Source organism: Solanum dulcamara, chromosome 2 (assembly GCF_947179165.1).
Source record: "Solanum dulcamara chromosome 2, daSolDulc1.2, whole genome shotgun sequence".
In the NCBI taxonomy this organism is placed as follows: domain Eukaryota; kingdom Viridiplantae; phylum Streptophyta; class Magnoliopsida; order Solanales; family Solanaceae; genus Solanum; species Solanum dulcamara.
The window spans coordinates 18,405,814-18,427,584 of record NC_077238.1 but is presented as its reverse complement, the minus strand read 5'-3'; the positions used below and the strand labels follow the sequence as shown (position 1 = coordinate 18,427,584).

Below are 21,771 nucleotides of genomic sequence, written 5' to 3'. Positions count from 1 at the left end.
AATAATTAAACAAACAATGAGGGCGAATTAGTTAGGTTAGATCGTGATTTTTTTTGCATTAGTAATAATTAAGTTAAAGAATTGTTACAAAATATCAAAATTAATTAAACAAACAATGAGGGCGAATTAGTTAGGTTAGATCGTGATTTTTTTTGCATTAGTAATAATTAAGTTAAAGAATTGTTACAAAATATCAAAATAAGGAAGGTAAGTGTAAGATCATATACCACAAGAGGTCAGCAAAACGACGCAAAACCTGAGGGGAGGTTTCTGAAATTATAAATAAAGGTACATCCGACCACTGATATTTCATTACAATAATTTAACAGGATCGCAGAGTTATACTGGAATGCAGATACTATATGGCTTATCATAATCCCTGAATTCCTTTACACCAATGCTCAACCCGAATTTAAGAAACAGTAGATAAAGGGTGCATCAAGAACTCCATTTTTACACTACAAACCTTCCCTGATAATTTCATAACCGAGAAAGTTAAAACAGTTAATTCTCTTCGTTATTGAGAATTTTGCAAAATTTAGAGAATGAAGCATGTTAATATATGATAATATGAACAAAATATGCAGCTGCAACTTCATCTCATGAACAAAATATGCAACTTCAACTTCTTCTCATATTTTCTTTTGGGATCTTAGGAAGGCCATTGTAGGGCCTAGCGCAGTGCCTCTCATTGATCGATATGACCACGGGCTCTTCCCAGTACTTGCCTTATCCCAACTACTTTCCTGTGCTAATTCTGCCTTCTTGGACTTTAGAGTATCACTGAATTGCTCCCACAGGTTTACTCCGCCATTTTCTGTTAATTCACATTGATCATTGATGCATAGTCAGGATCTAACATTAGTTCACACTAATGGATTTCATAAATCACTAGGTATCTCAAGAGTCTCTAAAACATTAGTTCACACCTGAAGGAGTCGATTTTATTTGTTTTCCATTGCTTACTTCTCCACCTCCTTAAGGTCCCAAAAGAAAATGAAAAAAAGATTAAATTTTATGTTAGATCTCCCAGCTTTAACAATCCCATTCCTTAAGCATAGGAAAGACGATGAAAATTACCAGCAGTTGGAGTTTCAGTTTTCTTTTTACTGCTTCCAAGCACTGGAGTGGACTCATTGACAGCAGAACCTTCAATAACCCCACCAGGTACTCCTGCTTGGTCTGGAGTACTATTCATCAGACGAACTTCAAGAAGTGCTTGAAAATCAATCTGCAAAAAGGCGTGGTTTTGTATTGAGAACAGTCATATGCATTAAGAGGATGGCAACTTAAGTTCACTTGAAATCTGCATCCCAGAGGATGGCAACTTAAGTTCACTTGAAATCTGCATAAATATTGATCACCACGCATAGGAGTGAATCAATTTTACTCAAGTACCTCCAGAGATCCGTCTTCATTATAAATAGGGCTATCTGGTTGCTTTGAAGCCTCATCCTCAGTAGAAATGACTGGAAATTCAGCTACTGGCATCAGCAAAACTCTATTTGCTTCAGAATTATACCATGATATTTTCCCAACCTACAGCAGAAGGGAACATCAAATTCACTATCATGATGTACATCAATCAGAAGTACATAATATGATGGAGATAACTAATACCCGATAGGAGGAAACTTCAGGGGTCCAGGTTGATGATAACTCAAGCAGCCTGTATGCAATCACAAGACCTTCCTGACAAATTGAAAAACAGTTAAAATACTAAAATTGTGTGTCACCAAACCAATACATCAACCAACCAATGTCTGGAGTGTTGGGTAGTGTAGATTGTCAACTGCTTTGTGTGAGTCTCACTAGTCGAAAGTTAACTGCAGATATCAGTGCAACAAATACTGAAGGCTACAGATGCATTAAAAAACAAGAACAAACCTTGGGCAGGCCAGGAAGAAAAGGAAGTGTATTGAAGTCAATTGATTCATGAAAATGAGGCTCTTTTTCACCATTCACCATCTCAGGATGTTCTTTGTTTGAATCTAGAGAATCATTCTTTTGGGAAAATGAAACATTCTCTTGGCCCCATTTCTGTCTCTTACGATCCATTATCTCAGGATGTTCTTTGTTTGAACCGAGAGAATCGTTCTTTTGGGAAAATGAGTCTTTCTCTTGGCTCCATTTCTGTCTCTCACGATTCATCATATCAGGATGTTCTGTGTTTGAACCTAGAGAATCATTCTTTTGGGAAAATGAAAAATTCTCTTGGCCCCATTTCTGTCTCTTACGATTCATCATCTCAGGATGTCCTTTGTTTGAACTGGGAGAATCGTTTTTTGGGGAGAATGAGTCTTTCTTTTGGTTCCATTTCTTATCAGGATATTCTTTGTTTGAACCTAGAGAATCATTCTTTTCGGAAAATGAAACTTTCTCTTGGCCCCATTTTTGTCCCTTTTTCTTGCTCATCATACCATTCCACCTGAAACTTTCCTGCACGTAACTTGGAGATTCATTACTCAAGAAGAAAAGAGTTATCCCATTAAGAAACACATATTTCATTTCACGGAACATGCCTACCACTAGTCCTGTCTGAGACACTGTAACCTATATCATAATGCTAATCAAAGATGATGAAATTTCCAGCAGAAAATGTGTCAAATAAATTTTACGAAGGCAGCCAATTATCTGGTTTTTGCGCCATTACATCTAGAAGGAATACTTTTGATATTTTGGTATGATTCCAGTACAGAACGGAATTATCTAATCAGAGAAAAAAGGAAAAGGTGGACCAAGATACTGGTCACTTTGTAGAGGGCAAACATGTCTATGCAATGACAGTTAGTGCAGCAATTCTGAAATATTCACCAACAATGAAACACTTGAAAAATTAATAACGATTATGACAGATAAACACAAATATTCAAATGGATGAAAATAGGGTTGCCAGATTATTTTAGATTATTTTCTTTTTTCCAATCTGTTAGTATAATACAATATATAGCATTTATTATCCAACATCTCAGATATGGTAAAAACCAATAAGATTAATAGCATTATGCGAGCTTCTAGAAAATATATATGCATGACTTTATTAGCAGCACAATCTCGTTTCAAGTCCATGCTCATCATGGAAAAATTATGTGCGAGTCCTCCCTTTTTCTCCCTCTTTGGTGCATCTTTCATGTAACCATCCACTAAGCTTTTAAGCAATATGAAGTTAAATTTTTAATTGCTCGACACAATAGGATTCTGCACAAGACATTCTTGAGAAATGGTATGCTCAAAAACATGGATTTCAAGATCTAAAACTCTTCATTCAGAATAAGACACAAGGAAAATTCAAGAAAAAAGAACCATCACAGAACAACTTGAGCAAAACATACCACTTCTTCTTGACTCTGCTTCGAAACTTGTTCTGCAACAGCCAGAAGATATCCATACGTTAGAGCTTTTCCATAAAATTTAAAAAAGATACAAGACTGACACCATTGGGTCAGATTCATTTTTGATAGAGGGAAAAAAGAGAATCAGATTCATATTTTAGAACAGGCAAGGAATAATACACAATCTAAATCCCATCACCTGCAAAAAAGAGGAGAGGGAAAAAGAAGACAAGCAAAAGTGAAAACCAACAACTGATAAGAAACTACAAGTTATATTAAACAAAGCCCCACTGCACCAGTCAGTATGCCACACCGAATTTGAGCATCTTAGACCTATTCCCGTGGCAAAGACAGAAGTCACAGAACAAAGATTAATGTCAATGAAAAGCACCAAAATTCTGACCTACTTTAACTTGAATCAGCTCATAATTCAATAATTTGATAAAATACAAGATTGCATAATAGTTACTGAAGTGGGTGAGAGTTAAAGGTAAATATATATGTGTATAGGGAGAACACGTAGTCAAAACAAAGAGGGGATGCAAGACCTTTTCCAACAGGTTCAAAGCGAATATGCCCAGGCCTTACTTCAACTGGAACAACTTCATCTTCTGTGTCACTATTTTGACATGATTGTCCACACGATTTGCTTTTTTCTTCTGCATGCTTTTCTATGTTTGTATCTCTATTCTTATCTTCACCATGAAATTGCTTCCAATGCAACTACATACATGAGATTGTATTGTCAACAGAAACAGAAGTATAGAGCAGATAAATAATTTGTCTATGTTAGATCACTCACAAGTCCCTTTGGTTGGCCAGTTACCTCTTCTTTTTTAGTTTTAGTTTTCTGCTGCTTCCAGTTTTGCTGCAAAGTTTGCGATTCAAGTTTCTAGTACATGACGCAGAAGTAACAGGAATGTAAGTTTTATCAATATATATTACTACTCACGTGTCCTTTCAGGTGACCATTAGCCTCGTCATTCAATCGCCCCTTTGGTTGGCAGCTAGGCTCTCCCTTTCCAGCTTTAGCCTGCAATTCTTTCCAGTTCCGCTGAAAAATTTAACCAGCAATAGTTACATTGTATGGCAGTACTAGTTGACATATCTGCGCCATTAGATCACTTACCAGTCCTTCTGATTCAACAACTGTGTTCTTCTCCTTAATTTTGGCCATCTCTCGCAACCATCGCCTTTTAGCAGTTTTTCTCTTGGCACTTCTACTAGGGCCCTGGCAGAAAAAAATGACATTTTAAGTACTTGCAGAAACTTAATCAGATCTTTAAAAGTAAATTTGAGAAATGCAATCAGCCTGATTTTATATTTTATTTTGGACAAGTGAAGTTAAAGATATCAGTGTACAGGACGTCTATGTTAATATAAAAAATAAAGAAAATTAAACCACAAACAACATCCAGCTGGCCAAAAGAACACTATTGTACTCTACTTCACAATGCTATATAGTTTTTCAGTACACAATTTCAGCATAATTAAGGTAACAATATCATAAATCATTCGCACAAAGGGAGTGTAAGAGTAGGAAAAACATTTACAAGACACACAAGCCCATTACAAGGATCCTGTAATGTCTAAAATAGAAACCACATCTGAGAAACCTTCTTTACATTAAAAGTGATTAAAAAATACAGCTAATCTTAATCTTATGCTCAGTGCTGACAATGTCTTCAAGACATCTTGAGCTTCTCTCCCTCCAAATGGTCCACCAAATGCATGTCCGCATTACACTCCACTAGATAAATAACAACTTTCTGTTACTCCATTCCAAATTTCCTGTGTCTTGTTATTTGCTCCCAGAGGTAACCCTAGGTAGTTTTTTTATATTTGAAATTGGTACAATTGTATTCCTCAGCATTAAGGGTGTGCTGGCCACCTCCAAAAAGTTCTACAGAGAAAGTAATAATCTACATTTACAAAGCTCCTATAAAATCTACCAGATCATCTCCTTCCTCTATACAATTCTCTTTACACCAAAAAAATAGAGAAACTAAACAATTCCATTTCACAACATGAATGGATTTAATTTTATCTTCAAAGCATCTCCCATTTCTCTCCTTCCATACTGTCCACCATATGCAGGAAGGTAATTATCCTCCTCCATTTTTTGACTTTTGCTTCCCCCTCTTCTAATCCAACAGCTTATTAGGTCTGCAGTGTGTTCAGGCATTGTCCACTCTATCCCTGTGAGGCTAAAGAACATGCTCCATAACTGGGCAGTGAATCTGCAATGCAAGAATAGGTGACTATTAGTCTCACTGGTCTCCTCACACAAAAACATCTGGTTACTACTGGCCTCCCCTTTTTTTGCAGTACATGAGTGAGGCAGGCCCTCTTTGCCACCAACCAAGTGAAGCATTTCACTTTTGTTGGTGTCATACTTTTCCAAATATTCCTTCAGATCCTTTTTCCCTCCCCCGCTCTTTCCTGTTCTCCTTTTTATATAACCTACTGACTGAAAGTTTTCCATCCATGTTACATCTCCATCTTAAAGAGTCTGTTTCATTAGCTGTACCAGTGAAAGCCCCAATCTCTGTTAAGAGGGAGGCCACACTCTCCACTTCCCAGTCGTTCAGATGTCTTCTGAAAACAATATTTCATCCTTGGGGAGACCAACATTCACTGATAGTAACTTCAGGACTGTTTCACAACACCATTAAGTCTGGAAAGGAATCTTGTAGAGCTGCTTGGCCAGTCCATGCATCCTTCCAGAAACTGGTTCGCATGCCATTTCCCACCTTGATGCTAGATCTCCATGCAATTTTGTCCAGAGATCTCTAATTGTTCTCCAAACTCCCACACCATAAGCTGTGTCAACCAAGGACTGTTTTGACCATATTTATGCAGTATAATCTCTCTCCACAAATTCGATTCCTTAGAACTGAACCTCCATAACCAATACATCAGGAGACAGTTATTTTGTGTTTTTAGGTTTCTAATGCCAAGTCCACCCTGATGCTTACACAACTGTGCTACTTCCCACTTCACTAAATTGTAACCCCTTCCCTCCTTGTTGTCTTTCCACAAAACGTCTCTTCTCAATCTATTCAGCTTCTTCACCACACTGGAAGGAATAGGGAAAAGAGCCATCACATAGGTAGGGAAAGAATCAAAAACAGAGTTTATCAAAGTGACTCTCCCTCCTAGTGATGAGTATTGCGCCTTCCACTGAGCTAACCTCTTCTCTGTCTTCTCCAGGATACCATGCTGGATCTCCACGGCCTTGTGTCTACTACCAAGAGGCATACCTAGGTATACTGTAGGCATTTTGTCCGCCCTGCGCCCTAGAATGTCAGCCAAAACTTGAATGTTGTTAACTTCCTTAATAGGGAAGATGTTACTTTTCCTCCAGTTTACTCTTATAGCCCAGATGTTGTATCAAAAACTAATAGCATCAATCTGATGTACTTAATCTGCTCCACTTCAGCTTCACAGAAAATAATTGTGTCATCCGGATAAAGCAGATACAAATTTCTAGCTCCCCCTCCCATCCACCATCTATCTTGAAACCTCTCAACCAATCATTTTGCATAGCAATCCTCACCATAATGCTAAATCCTCCCATGGCTAAAATAAAGAGAAAAGAAGAAAGAGGATCACCCTGTCTAAGACCCCCCCTCAGAGAGGAAAAAACCAACAAGTAACCCTAGGTAGTTTGTTGGTAGAGAGCTAATAATAATCAATCCATGGAAAATCCTCTAATGTTAATATAATCAGTCTATGATGAATCCGCTGAATGGATTCAGAAGATTTATATTGCGAACACTAACTAGTTTGGGATTGAGGCGTTTGATCAATAAGTGCACAATGAAATTTCTTTTGGAACTTCCGTCCAAAAAGGAGGCAGAGCATGTCCTTAAGGGTGAATCGAGATGGAAGAAGTTCAAGATGACTCTAGACTGGTGGTCTCCTTAGTCCTTCCGCTGGGTGTTGGCCAAAGGAAGTCACAAGAAACTGGGATTGGTTATGCCTTCTTGGTTTGCCTTTGAAACGGTGGCACAAACCACATTCAAACAAATTCGAGACTTTTGTGGTGGCTGGATCGAAACAAAGAAAGAAACCACTCTAAAAGATCATCTTCATAGGGCACGAATCAAGGTCAAAGGATATGGAGGAGTCCCAAAGGAAATAGAGATGGAATGCGACGGCTTTATTTACAAAATTATGTTGTGGTGTGAGATACCAGTAACAGTGAATGAAAAAATTGATCAGAGATGATGCAATTCTTGGACCGTTGAATAAAGAAGGTAGTGTGTCCTATATAGAAGATGACAGTGCTTTTCCAAGGTTATTACCAGCACAACAGGTTACAGAGCCTGTGGAACATCGAAGTCTAGGATGTTCTTAAAAAATGATCCAAAGTGAAGCGCACACTGGAGAAAATGAGGCTTTACAAGTCCCCTTTCAGAAAATGAGGGATGGGCCACCATAAGAATTTGGGCCATATTCCTCTAGATCCAATTTTAGAGACATGGGCCACTTTTGACTTCCACAAAGCCAAAGTTTCAAACCCCTTGGTACTGGAAATACATGCAAACAATGCTGCAAACAGAGAGATCAACTCGATCACCATCGCACAAAACATCAAAGAAGTGGAAACTCAATAGGAAACAATCGAAGATAATACCCTCAATGGAGACGAGGATTCTTGCTAAAGAAGAAACGACACAAGTACCCCTAATAAAGCAGACCAACAGTATAACTCCTATCTAACATGAAACTAGTGAATTTATCTTAGGAAGCTCATTGGATGCTAGTGATACAACCTTAGGAGAACCACACCCTAAATCTGGCCATTAAGGTGGGAGAGCCCAAGGCTATATAAGCCCCATGTCAGCTTTCCATGTAACCGATGTGGGAATCAAGTCTCATTCCTTACAATAATATCATAACAAACCACCCTGCTCCGTATTCGTCATCCTCGATGGTTGTGAGCTAGACATTGCTAGCCCTAACTGAACACTGTCATACTGGCATCACCATCCAAGGCACGATGGGCACGGAGGGCGGTGGGTGGCTCTGATACCATTGATACAACTTTAGGAGAACCACACCTCAAAAGCTAGCTATTGAGGTGGGAGAGCCCAAGGCTATGTAAGCCCAACATCAGCTCCCCATTTAACCAATGTCGGACTAAAGTCCCATTCCTTGCAATAATATCATAACAGATAGAAGACGCACAACCAATTGAATCTCATTCTCCAGATATAGAACTGATGCATCACTATGAGTGCCTCAAAACATCATGAAACTCAGCAAACAATTTGGTGTTGAGGTTCGAGACTGAAAGTAGAAGGCTCTTGCCTTATCCATGAAAATGATAGCAGAAGGAAGATGAAGAACCATATGCCAGAAAACTGTGAAACCCCAAAGTGGAAAGGGATGCAAGAATTAAAAGGTTTGGTTATCAACATGAATTCTAAAAGTAATGGCAATAGAAACAGAGGAAGATTAATGTAGGAATGTGGACCATCAAGATAAGCACTATCTCATGGAATGTAAGGGGTATTAATGGAAGGAGAAAGAGAACTACTTTGAAGAGCTTAATTAGGGGGTATTAATGGAAGGAGAAAGAGAACTACTCTGAAGAGTTTAATTCACAAATGGGGAGCAGACATCTATTGTTTGCAACTGACAAAGATAGAAGAAAACATAACTACATATGTAAAACAAATTTGGGCAAACAGCTGAATACATTTTGAATGTGTACGGGCAAGTGGCACAAGAGGGGGGATTTTAATCATGTGGAATAGCAGAATTGGGAAAAGAGAGCTCATATGCACGGGTATGCACTCATTAACATGTAACTTCAAAGCAGTGGCACAAGACTCATGGTGTTTAACTAGAGTTTTTGCTCCAAACTCTAGAAGAGAAAGACTTAGTTTATGCGAGGAAATTGATGCTGCCAGGGGCCTATGTAGTGACCTTTGGGTAGTTTGGGGAGATTTTGAACAAAACTAGATTCGCCTCTTAAGAGAAAATGCCACTTCACAGTCCAAAGTATGTCAGATTTAACAAGTTTCATTGAGAAAATGGAGCTGATAGACCCTCCTCTCAATGGCAGGCAATTCACTTGGGCATGGGGAGGCAGCCAGGACTCAGCAATCTAGAATAGAATTTAGAAATCTAAAAGCAATTAAAGGAACCATAATCAGTTACTACCAAAATCTATACAGAGATCCAGAACAGTGGAGGCCTGATTTTTATCTACAGGGAGTGGGAAGCATTACATAGGAGGAAAATGAATGGTTGCAGAGACAATTTGAAGAAGATGAAGTTTTGAATTGCATAAAATCATGTGCTACTGACAAGGCCCCTGGACCAGATGGCTTCCCGATGAGCTGAACTTCTGGGAGATACTGAAGACAAGAGCTATTAAACTTAGGGAGCAGGGTGGTTTGTTATGATATTATTGTAATCATCCTCGATGGTTGTGAGCTAGAAAAGAGCCTTAACGCCACTTATGTGGCTCTAATCCCAAAGAAGACAGGAGCTATAGAACTTAGGGATTTTAGACCCATAAATCTCATTAGTGGTGTTTACAAGGTCTTTGGTAAGTTGTTGGCCGAAAGATTAAAGACAGTGACAAGCAAATTGGTGAATAGCTTTCATTCAAGGTAGGCAAATTATAGATGCTGTGTTAATAGCTAGTGACTGTGTGGACTCGAGGCTTAAAGGAGAGATCCTAGGATTAATGTGCAAGCTTGATATAGAAAAGACCTATGATCATGTCAATTGGGAGTTTCTACTCGATATTTCTGAAGCAGATGGGATTTGGAGACAAATGGCTAAAACGGATTGGTTTTTGCATCAAAACTGTCAGGTACTCCATACTTGTTAATGGAGAACCTGCTGGTTTTTTCCCTTTGGAAAGAGGACTAAGACTAGGAGATCCTCTTTCTCCTTTCCTATTTATTTTAGCTATAAAGGGTCTTAACAGTATGATGAGAGTGGCCACTCAGAACAACTGAATAAAGGGTTTCAACATTGGTAACCGGAGAGGGTTTGATTTGCAGATATGTCACCTTTTATATGTTGATGACACAGTAATATTTTCCGATGCAAAGGAAGAACCAAGTTAGTTACATTAGAGTTGTTTTGGTGATTTTTGAGGCTATTTACGGGCTGGCTGTGAACAGAAGGAAAAGCAGCATCTTCCAAGTCAAGAAAGTGGCAAATATACAGATGTTGGCAAGCATCTTGCAATGCAAGATAGAGCACTTCCCAACTACTTAACTGAGAATGCCTCTGGGGAATAATCACAACGAGCTTGAGATTTGGGATGGAATCATTGGGAAGACAGATAAGAGGTTGGCTAATTGGAAGGCACAATACCTATCTTTGGGAGGAAGAGTCACCTTGATCAATTCTGTTCTGGATGTGCTGCCTACATAGTTATGTCACTTTTCCCTTTACCAGCAAAGACAGAAGAGAGGTTGGATAAATTGAGAAGAGATTTCTTATGTTGGGGAATAAAGAAGGAAAAAGAATACACCAAGTTAAATGGAAAACAACCTTACTAAGCAAGAAGACAGGAGGTCTTGGTATAAAGAATCTGAGGGTCCAGAACAAAAGTTTACTTTCTAAATGGCTTTGGAGATTTGTGGTTGAAGATCGAGCATTATGGAGAAGAGTAATTCTTAACAAGTATGAGCAGAATGAGGAATGGGTGTATAATGCAGTAGATAGCATGTATGGGGTATTAGTATGGAGATCAATAAAAAATTTATGGTCTAGTCTGAAGGAAAATTTGGTGTTTAAAGTGGGAGAGAATAACAAAATATTTTTTTGGAAGGACAAGTGGATTGGACATGAGTGTTTAAAGTCAGTCTTCCTAGATCTATTTACATTCTATGCCAATCCTAATGCTAAAATTGCTGAGATCTGGTCCCCTCAGGGCCGGAATCTCACATTTAGGAGAAATCTAAATGATTGGGAACTGAGAAGTGGATAGAATTGCTGAACTGCTACTCAAATTGGGTGAATTCACAGGTCTTACTACAGATAAAGATGGTATAAGATGGAAACACGACTCTGATGACAAGTTCTCCGTGGGTATACTGTACACGAGAGAGATTATGTCTCAACCAGGGGAAATTCTAGGTCCATGGAAACAAATATGGAAGTGCAACACCCCAACCAAGGTGAAATGCTTCACCAGGTTGGTCTCCAGAAGGGCAAGTCTCACTCGGGGGAAAACTCAAGAAAAGAGGCTTCTAGATTATCTCCAGATGTTTTTTTTGTCATGAGGAGGAAACTAACAACCACTTATTCCTACACTGTAGGATTACTGTTCAGGTGTGGCATGAGCTTCTCAGCATTTCTCAAGAGCCCTGGGTGATGCCAGAACATACTGCCGATCTTTTAAGCTGTTGGATGAGAAGGGGGAGCAAGACCCAAAAGAGATGGTGGTCTATAGTACCTACTTGTGTCTGGTGGGCTATTTGGAGAGAAAGAAACCTCATGTGTCATGAGAATATTACTAACACTATTGAGAAGGTTAAAGAAAATTGCATTAACATGTATTTTTGGTGTAAAGAAGATGGTATAGAAGAAATAGAACAGTTGGTAGATTTCCTAGGATCTATGCAATTATGAAAATAGCTCGTAACTTTTTGGAGGTAGCCAGCTGGCCTATATCCTTGAGATGTGGGAATTGGGACAATTCAAATTCTTTATTGAAAATTGAAAAATGGTGGCTAAGAGTGGATGGTTTCAAAGAGCAGGTTAAATGCTGGTTGGATCCCTTTGAAACTGAAGGTAACCAAACCACATTCTAGCAAGTAAGTTAAAAGGGTCTGGAGATCAAACTAAAAGAATGGAATCTGGTTACTCAAGGAACTTGACAATGAAAAAGAGCAATATTTTCTATCAAATATCAGTGATTGACAAAGCACAACAACAACGATCTAAAAGTGAAGAAGTGGCTTTAAAAGCTAAACTCCTAACAAAACTTGATGAAGTGGCTATAAATGTAGTAATACATTGGAGGCAAAGATCCAGAATTCAATGGTTGAAGCATGGAGAGAAAATTACAAAATTCTATCGAAGATCCGCAAATGCTCATAAGAGAAACAACTACATTGAACACCTAGTGGTTGAAGGAGAAAATTTAGTGGAGACTAAAGCTATCAAAGATGAAATAATCATGTTCTACAAGCAGCTTTATACAGAAACAGAAGCAGAAACCTAAAGGCCTGGTTTCAATTTCACAGAGAGGGAGAGGGGAGTGATTTCTGAAATCACTAAGCAGGAAAGGGAATGGCTTCAAAGGTTTTGAGGAACAAGAGGTTCGGTTTTCCTCTGACAAGGGAAACCCGCAGCCGCTACCCTTTGGGTGCGCACGGGATAAACCCCGCTCCTATGCAATAGCTCGCAAACCACACAGGAGAAGTAATCCGCACTAGGCAACTCAGAAGGCAAACCCCCTGCTTTCGCAGGGAAGGGGTTTCGAACTTGAGACCTCCAACATGAAAGTCTCAAGCCCAAACCACTGGGCCACCCCGAAGGGTATAAGAGGTTCTTGATGGAATCAAGTTATGTGCCACTGACAAAGCCCCCAGGCCATATGGTTTCAACATGGGTTTCTGCACTCATTAATGGGAAATTACCAAAACATACATCATGTTGGCAAGTTACGGGAGACGCGACTGAGATGGTTTGGGCATGTGAAGAGGAGAGTCTCAGATGCACCAGTGCGGAGATGTGAGAGGTTGGCCATGGATGATTTCAGAAGAGGTAGGGGTAGGCCGAAGAAATATTGGGGAGAGGTGATCAGACAGGACATGGCGCATTTACGACTTACCGAGGACATGACCTTAGATAGGAGGGTGTGGAGGACACACATTAGGGTAGAAGACTAGTACATAGTGGCATTATTCCCCCTTATCCGTAGGCATATTAATGCACTATGATTTCTTGTACTCTGATTTATGGTATTTATGTTATTATCTAATAATACCTACTGTTTTTTGTGCTTTGATTATTTCGTTATCTACTTATCTACTTTTAATATTCTTGTCTAACCTTTTTCTATGCTTCTATTGAGCCGAGGGTCTTTCGAAAACAGTCGTCCTACTTTGGTAGGAGTCGGGTCTGCGTACACTTTACCCTCCCAGACCCCACGATGTGGGATTTCACTGGGTTGTTGTTGTATACATCATGTTGGCAATAGCCTAGAGTTCTTTGAGAAGTATTTTAATGTTTAAAACAGGTATTGGGCATTTTACAAAAAAAAAATCCAAATTAATTTAGCAAAAAATAAGTTTTAATCTATTGGACAGACTTAGTGAAAATAGATTGAAAATGAGATCCACACTTGGAAATGAGATCCACCATGCTTTCACCTTGTCCTTAAAGCCCTCCAACCCCATCCACCAATATTCGAATTTGAAATGTCTTCTTAATTGTGATATGAACCCAGCTTTGGTAGCATGCTGTTTAACCTATAGAAAAGTAACCTCCCAATCAAATGAATATAAGAATCTATCAATTTTGGATGCACTCCTTTGATTATCTCCCCTCCTCCAAGAAAATGACCCTCTAAATAAAAGAGGGTCTGACAATTCCAAGTCATTAATACATTAAGAGAATTCAGCTAAGTTGCGCGGACTTTCCACTTTCGATGTCACACCCATATCGGATTCTCCAAAAATACACTACTTCTGGTGAATCCGACACGCACCCTTGACATTTTTGAAGAGTCAGAGCAACATATGAATTCAACCATTGCCCCCTCAGATTCTGTGACAGCTTTCCCTTTATGATATACCTTATGACATTAAAATCATCACAAACCACCCAAGGCTCATCACAGAAGCTTCTACTAGCAACCAATTCCCACCAAAGCTCTCTTCTGACCACTCTGCTACAGTCTGCATGTACAACATTGAAAAACCATGTCAGCTTCTAATTGATCCATATGAATTAACAAGTAATTACTTGCTCACCAACCTCTATCAGTTCCCATCCACTCCCTCTTATCCTACATAATTAAGATCCCTCCATTGTTGCCCCTAGGATCCAAATGCTCCCCCACACACACCCATTTTGTTATCTCATACCTCCACTATCAAGCTTTTCACATCCCCTGTAATTTGGTCTCATTCAACACATAAATATTTGCCACAAAGAGAATGTTGAATTATATGCTTAACCAAGCTCCTTTTGTGCCCTGTAAAGACCACTCACATTTCGAGCGATAACTGAGTTTCATTGATCAACAATAAATAGTCTTCTCCCCTGACCTCTTGGTTCCACATCTTTGAACTTCATGTCGAATTGCAAGTTTCTAACTTCCTTTTGGAATGACAATTTACTTGCACCATCCCTTCAATATTCCCACACTGTTTTGTTCGTTCGTGTTTGATGCAATTTCATTAAAAGAGCATAGGCCTCTTTCCCGCAACTCTGAAAGACTCCCCAAATAGTTGATTGAGCTTAATGACATTTAGATGAACCCATAAATTAGCTTTTCCCTACACATCATCTTCACAAAATGTATCATCAATTTGAAGTGGAGAAGACTAGATATAATGTCCCAATTGTCCAATGATAACTACCCCACATGTGTACTCCCCTCACTATGAGATGTTGCTTCAATTTCTTCTATCAGTTTCACCGTTGGGTTGTGCTTAACCACTCTACTCAAACTACTTTGAACATTTTGGATTTAATTCCTCAAAGATTTGAGTCGCCATTCTCATGCAAACTACCAGATTACTGTTGATTGTCAAGTACATCAGCTCCAAGTCCAGGGTCAATGAAATAGAGTCTATAAAAGGCTCTGGGGTTAATCTCTTCAAAGACGAGTGCAAATCAAGACCAAGCCCAGTTTTACTAGGCCTATTTCTTTTACCTTGGGTCTATTATACAGAAAGATGGAGATATCGACGACGATGTTTCACACTGTATCGGTGCAGGGTGGATGAAATGGAGGCTCGCCTTCGGAGTGCTGTGTGACAAGAAAGTGCCACCAAAACTCAAAGGCAAGTTCTACAAAGTGGTGATTAGACCGACTTTATTGTACGGGGCGGAGTGTTGGCCAATCAAGAAACTTCATGTTCAGAAGATGAAAGTCGCGGAAATGCAAATGCTGCGGTGGATGTGTGGGCACACTAGGATGGATAGAATTAGAAATGAAGATATCCGAGACAAGGTGGGAGTGACATCGGTGGAGGACAAGATGCGGGAAGCGAGACTGAGATGGTTTGGGCATGTGAAGAGGAGAGACACAGATGCTCTAGTGCGGAGGTGCGAGAGGTTGGCTATGGACGGTTTCAGGAGGGGCAAAGGGAGGTCGAAGAAGTATTGGGAAGAGGTGATTAGACAAGATATGGCACAGTTGCAGCTCACCGAGGACATGACCTTAGATAGGAGGCTGTGGAGGACCCAGACTAAGATAGTGGGCTAGGCCTATCCTTTCTCCATAGTAGTCGTAGTTGCGCTCATTTGTTTATTAACACTTGATTTTTGCATGGAATTACTGCTTATATTTGTTGGCTCAGTTTACTTTGGGTATCCTATTTTATTTATAATAGTTAATGCTCCTTTATCCCCGATCTTTCCTACCCTGACTTTATCGCTCTCATTATTCATATTTTTATATTGTTTTCTATATGCTTGGCTCTACTGACCTATGTCTTGTTTTCCTTGTTTCCCTTGTTTCTCCTCCCTTGTTCTTCTCTCTTAAGCCGAGGGTCTTTCGAAAACAGTCGCCCTACCTTCAAGGTGGGGGTTAGGTCTGCGTACACTCTATCCTCCCCAGACCCCACATGGTGGGACTATACTGGGTTTGTTGTTATTGTTGTTGTTGTTGACCAGGGTTAATCCAATTGGATCACCCAAGGATTCACAAGCCCATTCCTCCCTTCATTAAAATCCATAGTAGGTCTTATATGTGAACCTACAACATTCAAACTCCCGTAAGAGCATGTGGCAACTTGGCCGCTTGAAAAAAAACTTCAACCTCTTTCCCCTTGGCTGCTTTTTCTCAAGGATCCTCAACGGCTCTCTTAGGGTTACAATGTCGCCTCCCATGCCATCCCCAACTCCCTCTCTGTCACCTTCCTTTTCCGATACATATCAAACATAGGTGACGCTTCGCACCAAATTGGTAGTGTATATATCATATTCCCATCGACTATGTCAATATTGTGAGGTATTTTACTAGCTGGACCTCGTATCCTGATAAGCGCCCATCGGAGATAATTTATAGCTTCGCCTCCTCCTCATTTTCCAGCCAACCCCCACACCTGTCTCTTATCTCCTTCATTACCTTCTTGATCCAAAATGTAAGGGGCTAAGGGCAAACCTAAACATGATGTTTGAGTGTACCACACCCTTTGTCGGATTCCACCAACCAAGTTTTAAAGGAAACCCCTGTCTTCTCCAAACCCCCATCAAGACATGTTCAAAAGCTTTCAGTTTTCCTCGATTAGAACTCAAAGAGAAAATGGAACCCATTCATATCATACACCTAAATGTTCAGGGCTCCCTTCCAGCATTGTTGCGCCCAGTTTCTACCTCACTGTGTGCGGAAATCTTATCCCTACCACAAAATCAACTAACTAAGCACCTGCAGAAAAGATCTTTATCATCATCTTGAGAAGTTACTTCTATCACAGTGTTCTCTATATCCACTAGTATCTCCCTTTGAGGCCATTTATTATTGTACTGAGCTTCCTTAAAGTTCCCCTCCCCTTTGGTAAATTTTTCTATATGTATCTTTACTTGTAATAAATGTTCCTTCAGTACCTGCTTTTCTGCTAATAAATTCTTCAATTTTTTTAGCAAGATTCCCCTACCCTTCATTAAATTTGTTCTCTGGGATAATAACCACAAATATGCTATGTCCCTTGACAGCTATAAGGGAAATGAACCTTTCATATTAAATCCCTACATCTCCACAACTTAAAAGTTTTTCCCACATTCTTTAAGGCTTCGCTAAGTTTTTTGTAGACCTAAAGCAAGGCACTTTTGCTCAAGGTAAGCCTCTTCAATGAAAGTCTTGCGCTGTCCACCCAATCATACCACACTTCCGACTTTGAAACGGTTTCAGTAAGGTTGTAAGATTTCCACCCAAGCATTGTTTTTCCATCGAAAAACACAATAGAGTAGAAAAGAGGAAGAGAAGAAGAAAAAATGAAGAATGAGAGATTCTGTTGACTAGATACCACCGGAAAAGAAGTTCATCGGTCCGTAAGGCACCTTTAGAAGGTTACCTTGGGAAAAGTGCCTAGGAGCATTTTTTGAAAAAAGTTGCTACTGTTTTCTTCTTCAATGTTTTTCGCCGTGACTTTTCCACTAATGTATTTTCTTTACATACTTGATTTTTGAGATGCTTTACTTGAGCCAAGGGTCTACCAGAAGCACTCTCTTTACCTTCACAAGATAGGGGGTAAGGTTGTGTACATACACCTTCCCCAAACCCTACTTGTGCGATCATATTAGATGTGTTGTTGTTGCTGATGTCCGTCCATCTAGACTGCTACAGCCCACAGGCATAGGAGTTGGGTAATCCTCCTGGACAGGGTTGGAGAGATGGCCTCACACTGAGTGCTACAGCTGGTACAAATCTGGGATCTCCAACCTCGCTACTTTGTGCCTCAACCACTTAGTCAACCACTTGGGAACAGACATAATATGATAAGAGTGAAGCCATCCTGTTGAGATCCCATTTCCATCTGCAATATTTTACATCTCACAGAAATCTCAGAATCCTTTCTGTCTAACCATGATTTACTACTGCGTAAACTAGCTATTATATGCCTCTTCTGCTTAATATAGCCATGATCTCTTCTAGGTGAAGAAAATATTACCGCTCAAACACATAAAGGTCCATTCAAGATGTTAAACACTTAAATTGAACCATACTGGCAAATAGAAACAAGTTATGCAACTATAGAATATGATCAATCCGTGGGAGTTTGACTAAGAGCATGTGACCCTTATTAAAATAGTGTTGATATCCCGCCTTTTTGAGTAAACATCTCATGCATAGTGAAGATCAAATATTAATCTAACTGATTTGCACAAATTATTGACATAGATCCACCAAAATTTAGGACTTTTTTTTCCAAATTCAGCCCAACAATAGAAGGATTATGTAAAGAATTCTATGTGAAGGAAAAAACAAAAGATAGATGGAAAAAGACAGCTATTATGAACCTTTTTTTTAGTCGCATCAGAGTTGGGGGGTGCCTCTATATTCTCCACACCGTTTTTTTGAAGCTCGCCATTTCTACAAAAGAGAGAAATTTTGAAACAAGTGAGACATCAAGTACATACAAAACTCGCACTGCAAATGCCTCTACCAGGCAAAAGACAGAGAAGGTAAACATTGCACAAAAGAGGTGGTTTCCACAACAAAGGATAAGCAATTTTCACAATTTTATACGTAAATGTCACATTGTACTATATAATTCTGATTATCTCCTTTTGTGTGATAAGACTAACCTTGTCAAACCACCACAACCAAAAGTTAGAATTAGGGACAAAGAAACTTGAAATGATTTGGAGAAGAAAAACAATTCAAATTTCACCTGCAGGACTTAGACTTAGACTGGTAAGAATACAAACCTGAGACAGAAAGATGGGTTGGTTCCTTTTAAATAGGACAGTAAAGTCCAAACGCAAAAAAATATTCTCTAGAACAAAGCAACACAGCTGATAAAGAAAGCAACTAGCAAAGCACATACATAAACAACGTAACCGCAAATGTAACCAAGAGAGTCAAGACCTTCAATTTTCTTTTAGTATTTAAAACTTTACGAAAGAAATGGATCCTCAAACAAAAAAGGATCACACAGCCAGTCCAAAAGTAATGCACCAAGAAGGTTGCAGAAAGAGAACCTATACCAAAAAAATATACAGTAATAATTCATAGAAAGAAATTACAGCTTCCAAAGGACATACTTCTTCACGCTGGATGCGATAGGACTGTCCTCATTACTCTCAGCATTTCCTTTATTATTTTCCATATCTTTGTTATTTGATTCAGATACCTTCTGTTTCTTGCTAGTAAGATCTTCTTGTTTCTCGGTCTGTTCATCAAGCTTCTCCTTAACATCACAACAGTGTTTCTTTTTCCTACGATGAGAAAAGATTTAAGAAGTCACAACACTTGCTAAAAAAAATGATTAAAGAAGTCATAACTTACTAGGCGCATTTAAAGCCACAAATCTAGGCAAGTCATACACGCCAAAACAAGAAATCAAGAATTACTTTGAGCTAGGAAGCATTTCTGATGCTTTTCTTTTTTTGGAAATTGCATTGCCAACCAAAGCATTTTTCTGGTGTGAAGTATCTTCCTCTGGTTCTGCCTCTTCCTCCTTTTCAGACTCATCTTCAGGCTCTCCACTGCCAGAAGACTCATAACCTCCAGCACCATGGTCAAACGCTTCATTTGTCAATAACAATGGTCCACCCATCAAAGGTTGCTTCTCAACAATTTGGAGATTTTCAACTACATTGGGACCATTATGTCTTTCGACAGCTAAAATCGCATTTGGTCCATTATTTCCATTGACAGCTAAATGCCCTCCTTTCTTCTTCACACTAAAGCAAAAATATCAGATTAGAACATTCAATCTACACGAGAAACAGAGAAAACATGAGAGACAAATAAAAACCTGACTACATCTTTGTCCTCCAATATACATGTTGACTCAAAAGGAGGCAAGACAAAACCATCCATCTGCATGAGATGACAAGACAAGATAGTGAGCCCAAGACAGAGAAAATGTTCTTTTCAGTTCCCCTCAACAACACAATTAACAAAGTGCACCAGAGAACATAGCGCTCGGAGAAGAAAACCCACAGCACTGAATAAAAAAATGATAAAGCTAGGAGACACAGTTGAAGCAAACAAAGCAGTAATCAAGAGGAAACAACTCAAGGACAAAAGGAAATGTCAAAAAGATTAGTTTATTTTTAACTTAGGACACATGCAGAAATCAAAGAAAATAGGATGAGGAAGTTATAGAGACAATGCAAACTAATCAAGTGCACATGAGAACCATAGTGCTTAGAAAAGAAAATTGACAACACTCAAGGTGCATTTGGCATGGAGGAAGACATTCTCCATAATGTTAGTGCTTGGTTAAGGTTGAGTTACTTGAGTATGCCCTTGTCCATAATATTGGGAATAAGAATGGGTTTTGGTGTTACTTTCAAGTCTCAAAGGTTGACAACAATGTCAATAGGTTGAAGCAAGTAACTATGGAATAAGAACTGAGATAATTGTAAGTGAAAATAACTTCCGGCAATAAGTGAACAAAGTCATTTTCGAAAAAAAAATACTTTTCCTGAGAAAATGTTCTCCACAATTCAAGGTAACCAAGCACTACAAAATGATTTCGTCAAGGAAAGCATTTTCCAGTAAAATATTTTCCACCATACCAAAGACACCCAATTCAAAATTTACTTTAAGGCAAGGGTCACAGTTGAAACAAACAAAAAAGTAATCAGCAGAAGAAAAAACTCAAAAACCCCAAAAAAGCTTTATTTTTTCTTCTTTTTTCCAGCTTAGGGAACATGAAGAGATAGGAAAAAAAAGGAAGAAGTTACAGACACCAACAAGATTGAAAAAAGATGAGCTATTAGCCCAACTAAAGCAAATACAAGAAGTAAACAACTCAAGAATGGAAGGAAACATTAAAAAAAAATCAACTTTTTTTTTAACTAAAAGCACATCCAGGGATAGTATAAAAGAGAGGAAGTGAGTTACAGAGACACCCACAACGCGGAATCCAAAAATGATAAGCTAGAAGCCATAATTGAAGGAAACAAAAGGGGTAATCAACAGGAGAAAAAAAACTCCAGAATGGAAGAAAACTTAAATAATTTCGTTAACTTAGGGGCTTAGGGCACAGGCATAGATAGGAAAAAAAAAAAAAGAGAACGATGGAGTTACATTTGCAATGCAATGCTCAAAGAAGCAAACCCACAACATCGGATACAAAATTGATAAGGTAGAAGCAACAATTGAAGCAAACTAAAGCAGTAAACAACAGAAATCTTTCAAGAATGGAAGATAACATTAAAAAAAAATCATTTTTTAAAACATAGGACTAGCAGAGAAAAGGGAGTTACAGATAGGAGGATTCCATTAGGACAAGAATCATGGAGCTGAAAAGTGTGAAGAAGATAAGAAGAAAGATCAGAAACAGTTCTGTGTTGTTGGGGTTTGAGAAGAAGCCAAGTTCGTTTGAAACCCTCAGATTTCTGCAAGTCGCTGAGAATGTCAGGGTCTTTGAAGGACAATCGAAGCCTAACGCCATCCATTATTGCTCATGCAATACAAAGAATCCGGCTTTGGAGCTTTGCAGATGAAGAAAGCAACACTCTTTCACTACCCTTTAAGTAGTTAAACCCTGGTGGCAGCTTCCGGCATAAACCTCCCTAATTTGCCCAACAACTCCGT

The 21,771-nt window shown here is 39.0% G+C and overlaps 1 protein-coding gene across 2 annotated transcripts; it reads right to left on the bottom strand.

Annotated features, from left to right (window-relative positions):
- Positions 1-276: 276 nt before the first annotated feature.
- Positions 277-21,771, bottom strand: LOC129880402 (coilin). Of its 2 annotated transcripts, none has more exons than XM_055954420.1 (16): positions 21,441-21,771; positions 19,979-20,043; positions 19,572-19,904; positions 19,263-19,436; positions 18,516-18,588; positions 4,462-4,563; positions 4,285-4,386; positions 4,135-4,200; positions 3,881-4,055; positions 3,333-3,364; positions 1,888-2,439; positions 1,621-1,692; positions 1,399-1,539; positions 1,081-1,231; positions 930-977; positions 277-817 (listed from the first exon to the last, which is right to left on the bottom strand). In XM_055954420.1, the coding sequence occupies exons 1-16, from the start codon at positions 21,630-21,632 to the stop codon at positions 633-635; spliced, it is 2,463 nt and encodes an 820-aa protein (XP_055810395.1). In that variant the 5' UTR covers positions 21,633-21,771; the 3' UTR covers positions 277-632. The 2 variants fall into 2 exon arrangements, with proteins under 2 accessions (XP_055810395.1, XP_055810396.1); XM_055954421.1 differs by having other exon boundaries at positions 4,159-4,200.

Coding starts and splice junctions, on each gene's coding strand:
- LOC129880402 (XM_055954420.1), bottom strand. CDS start 21,632: ATGGATGGCGTTAGGCTTCGATTGTCCTTCAAAGACCCTGACATTCTC. Junction 20,044..21,440: donor CTAATGGAATCCTCCTATCT/GTAACTCCCTTT, acceptor CATCTCATGCAG/ATGGATGGTTTTGTCTTGCC. Junction 818..929: donor AATAAAATCGACTCCTTCAG/GTGTGAACTAAT, acceptor GTGAATTAACAG/AAAATGGCGGAGTAAACCTG.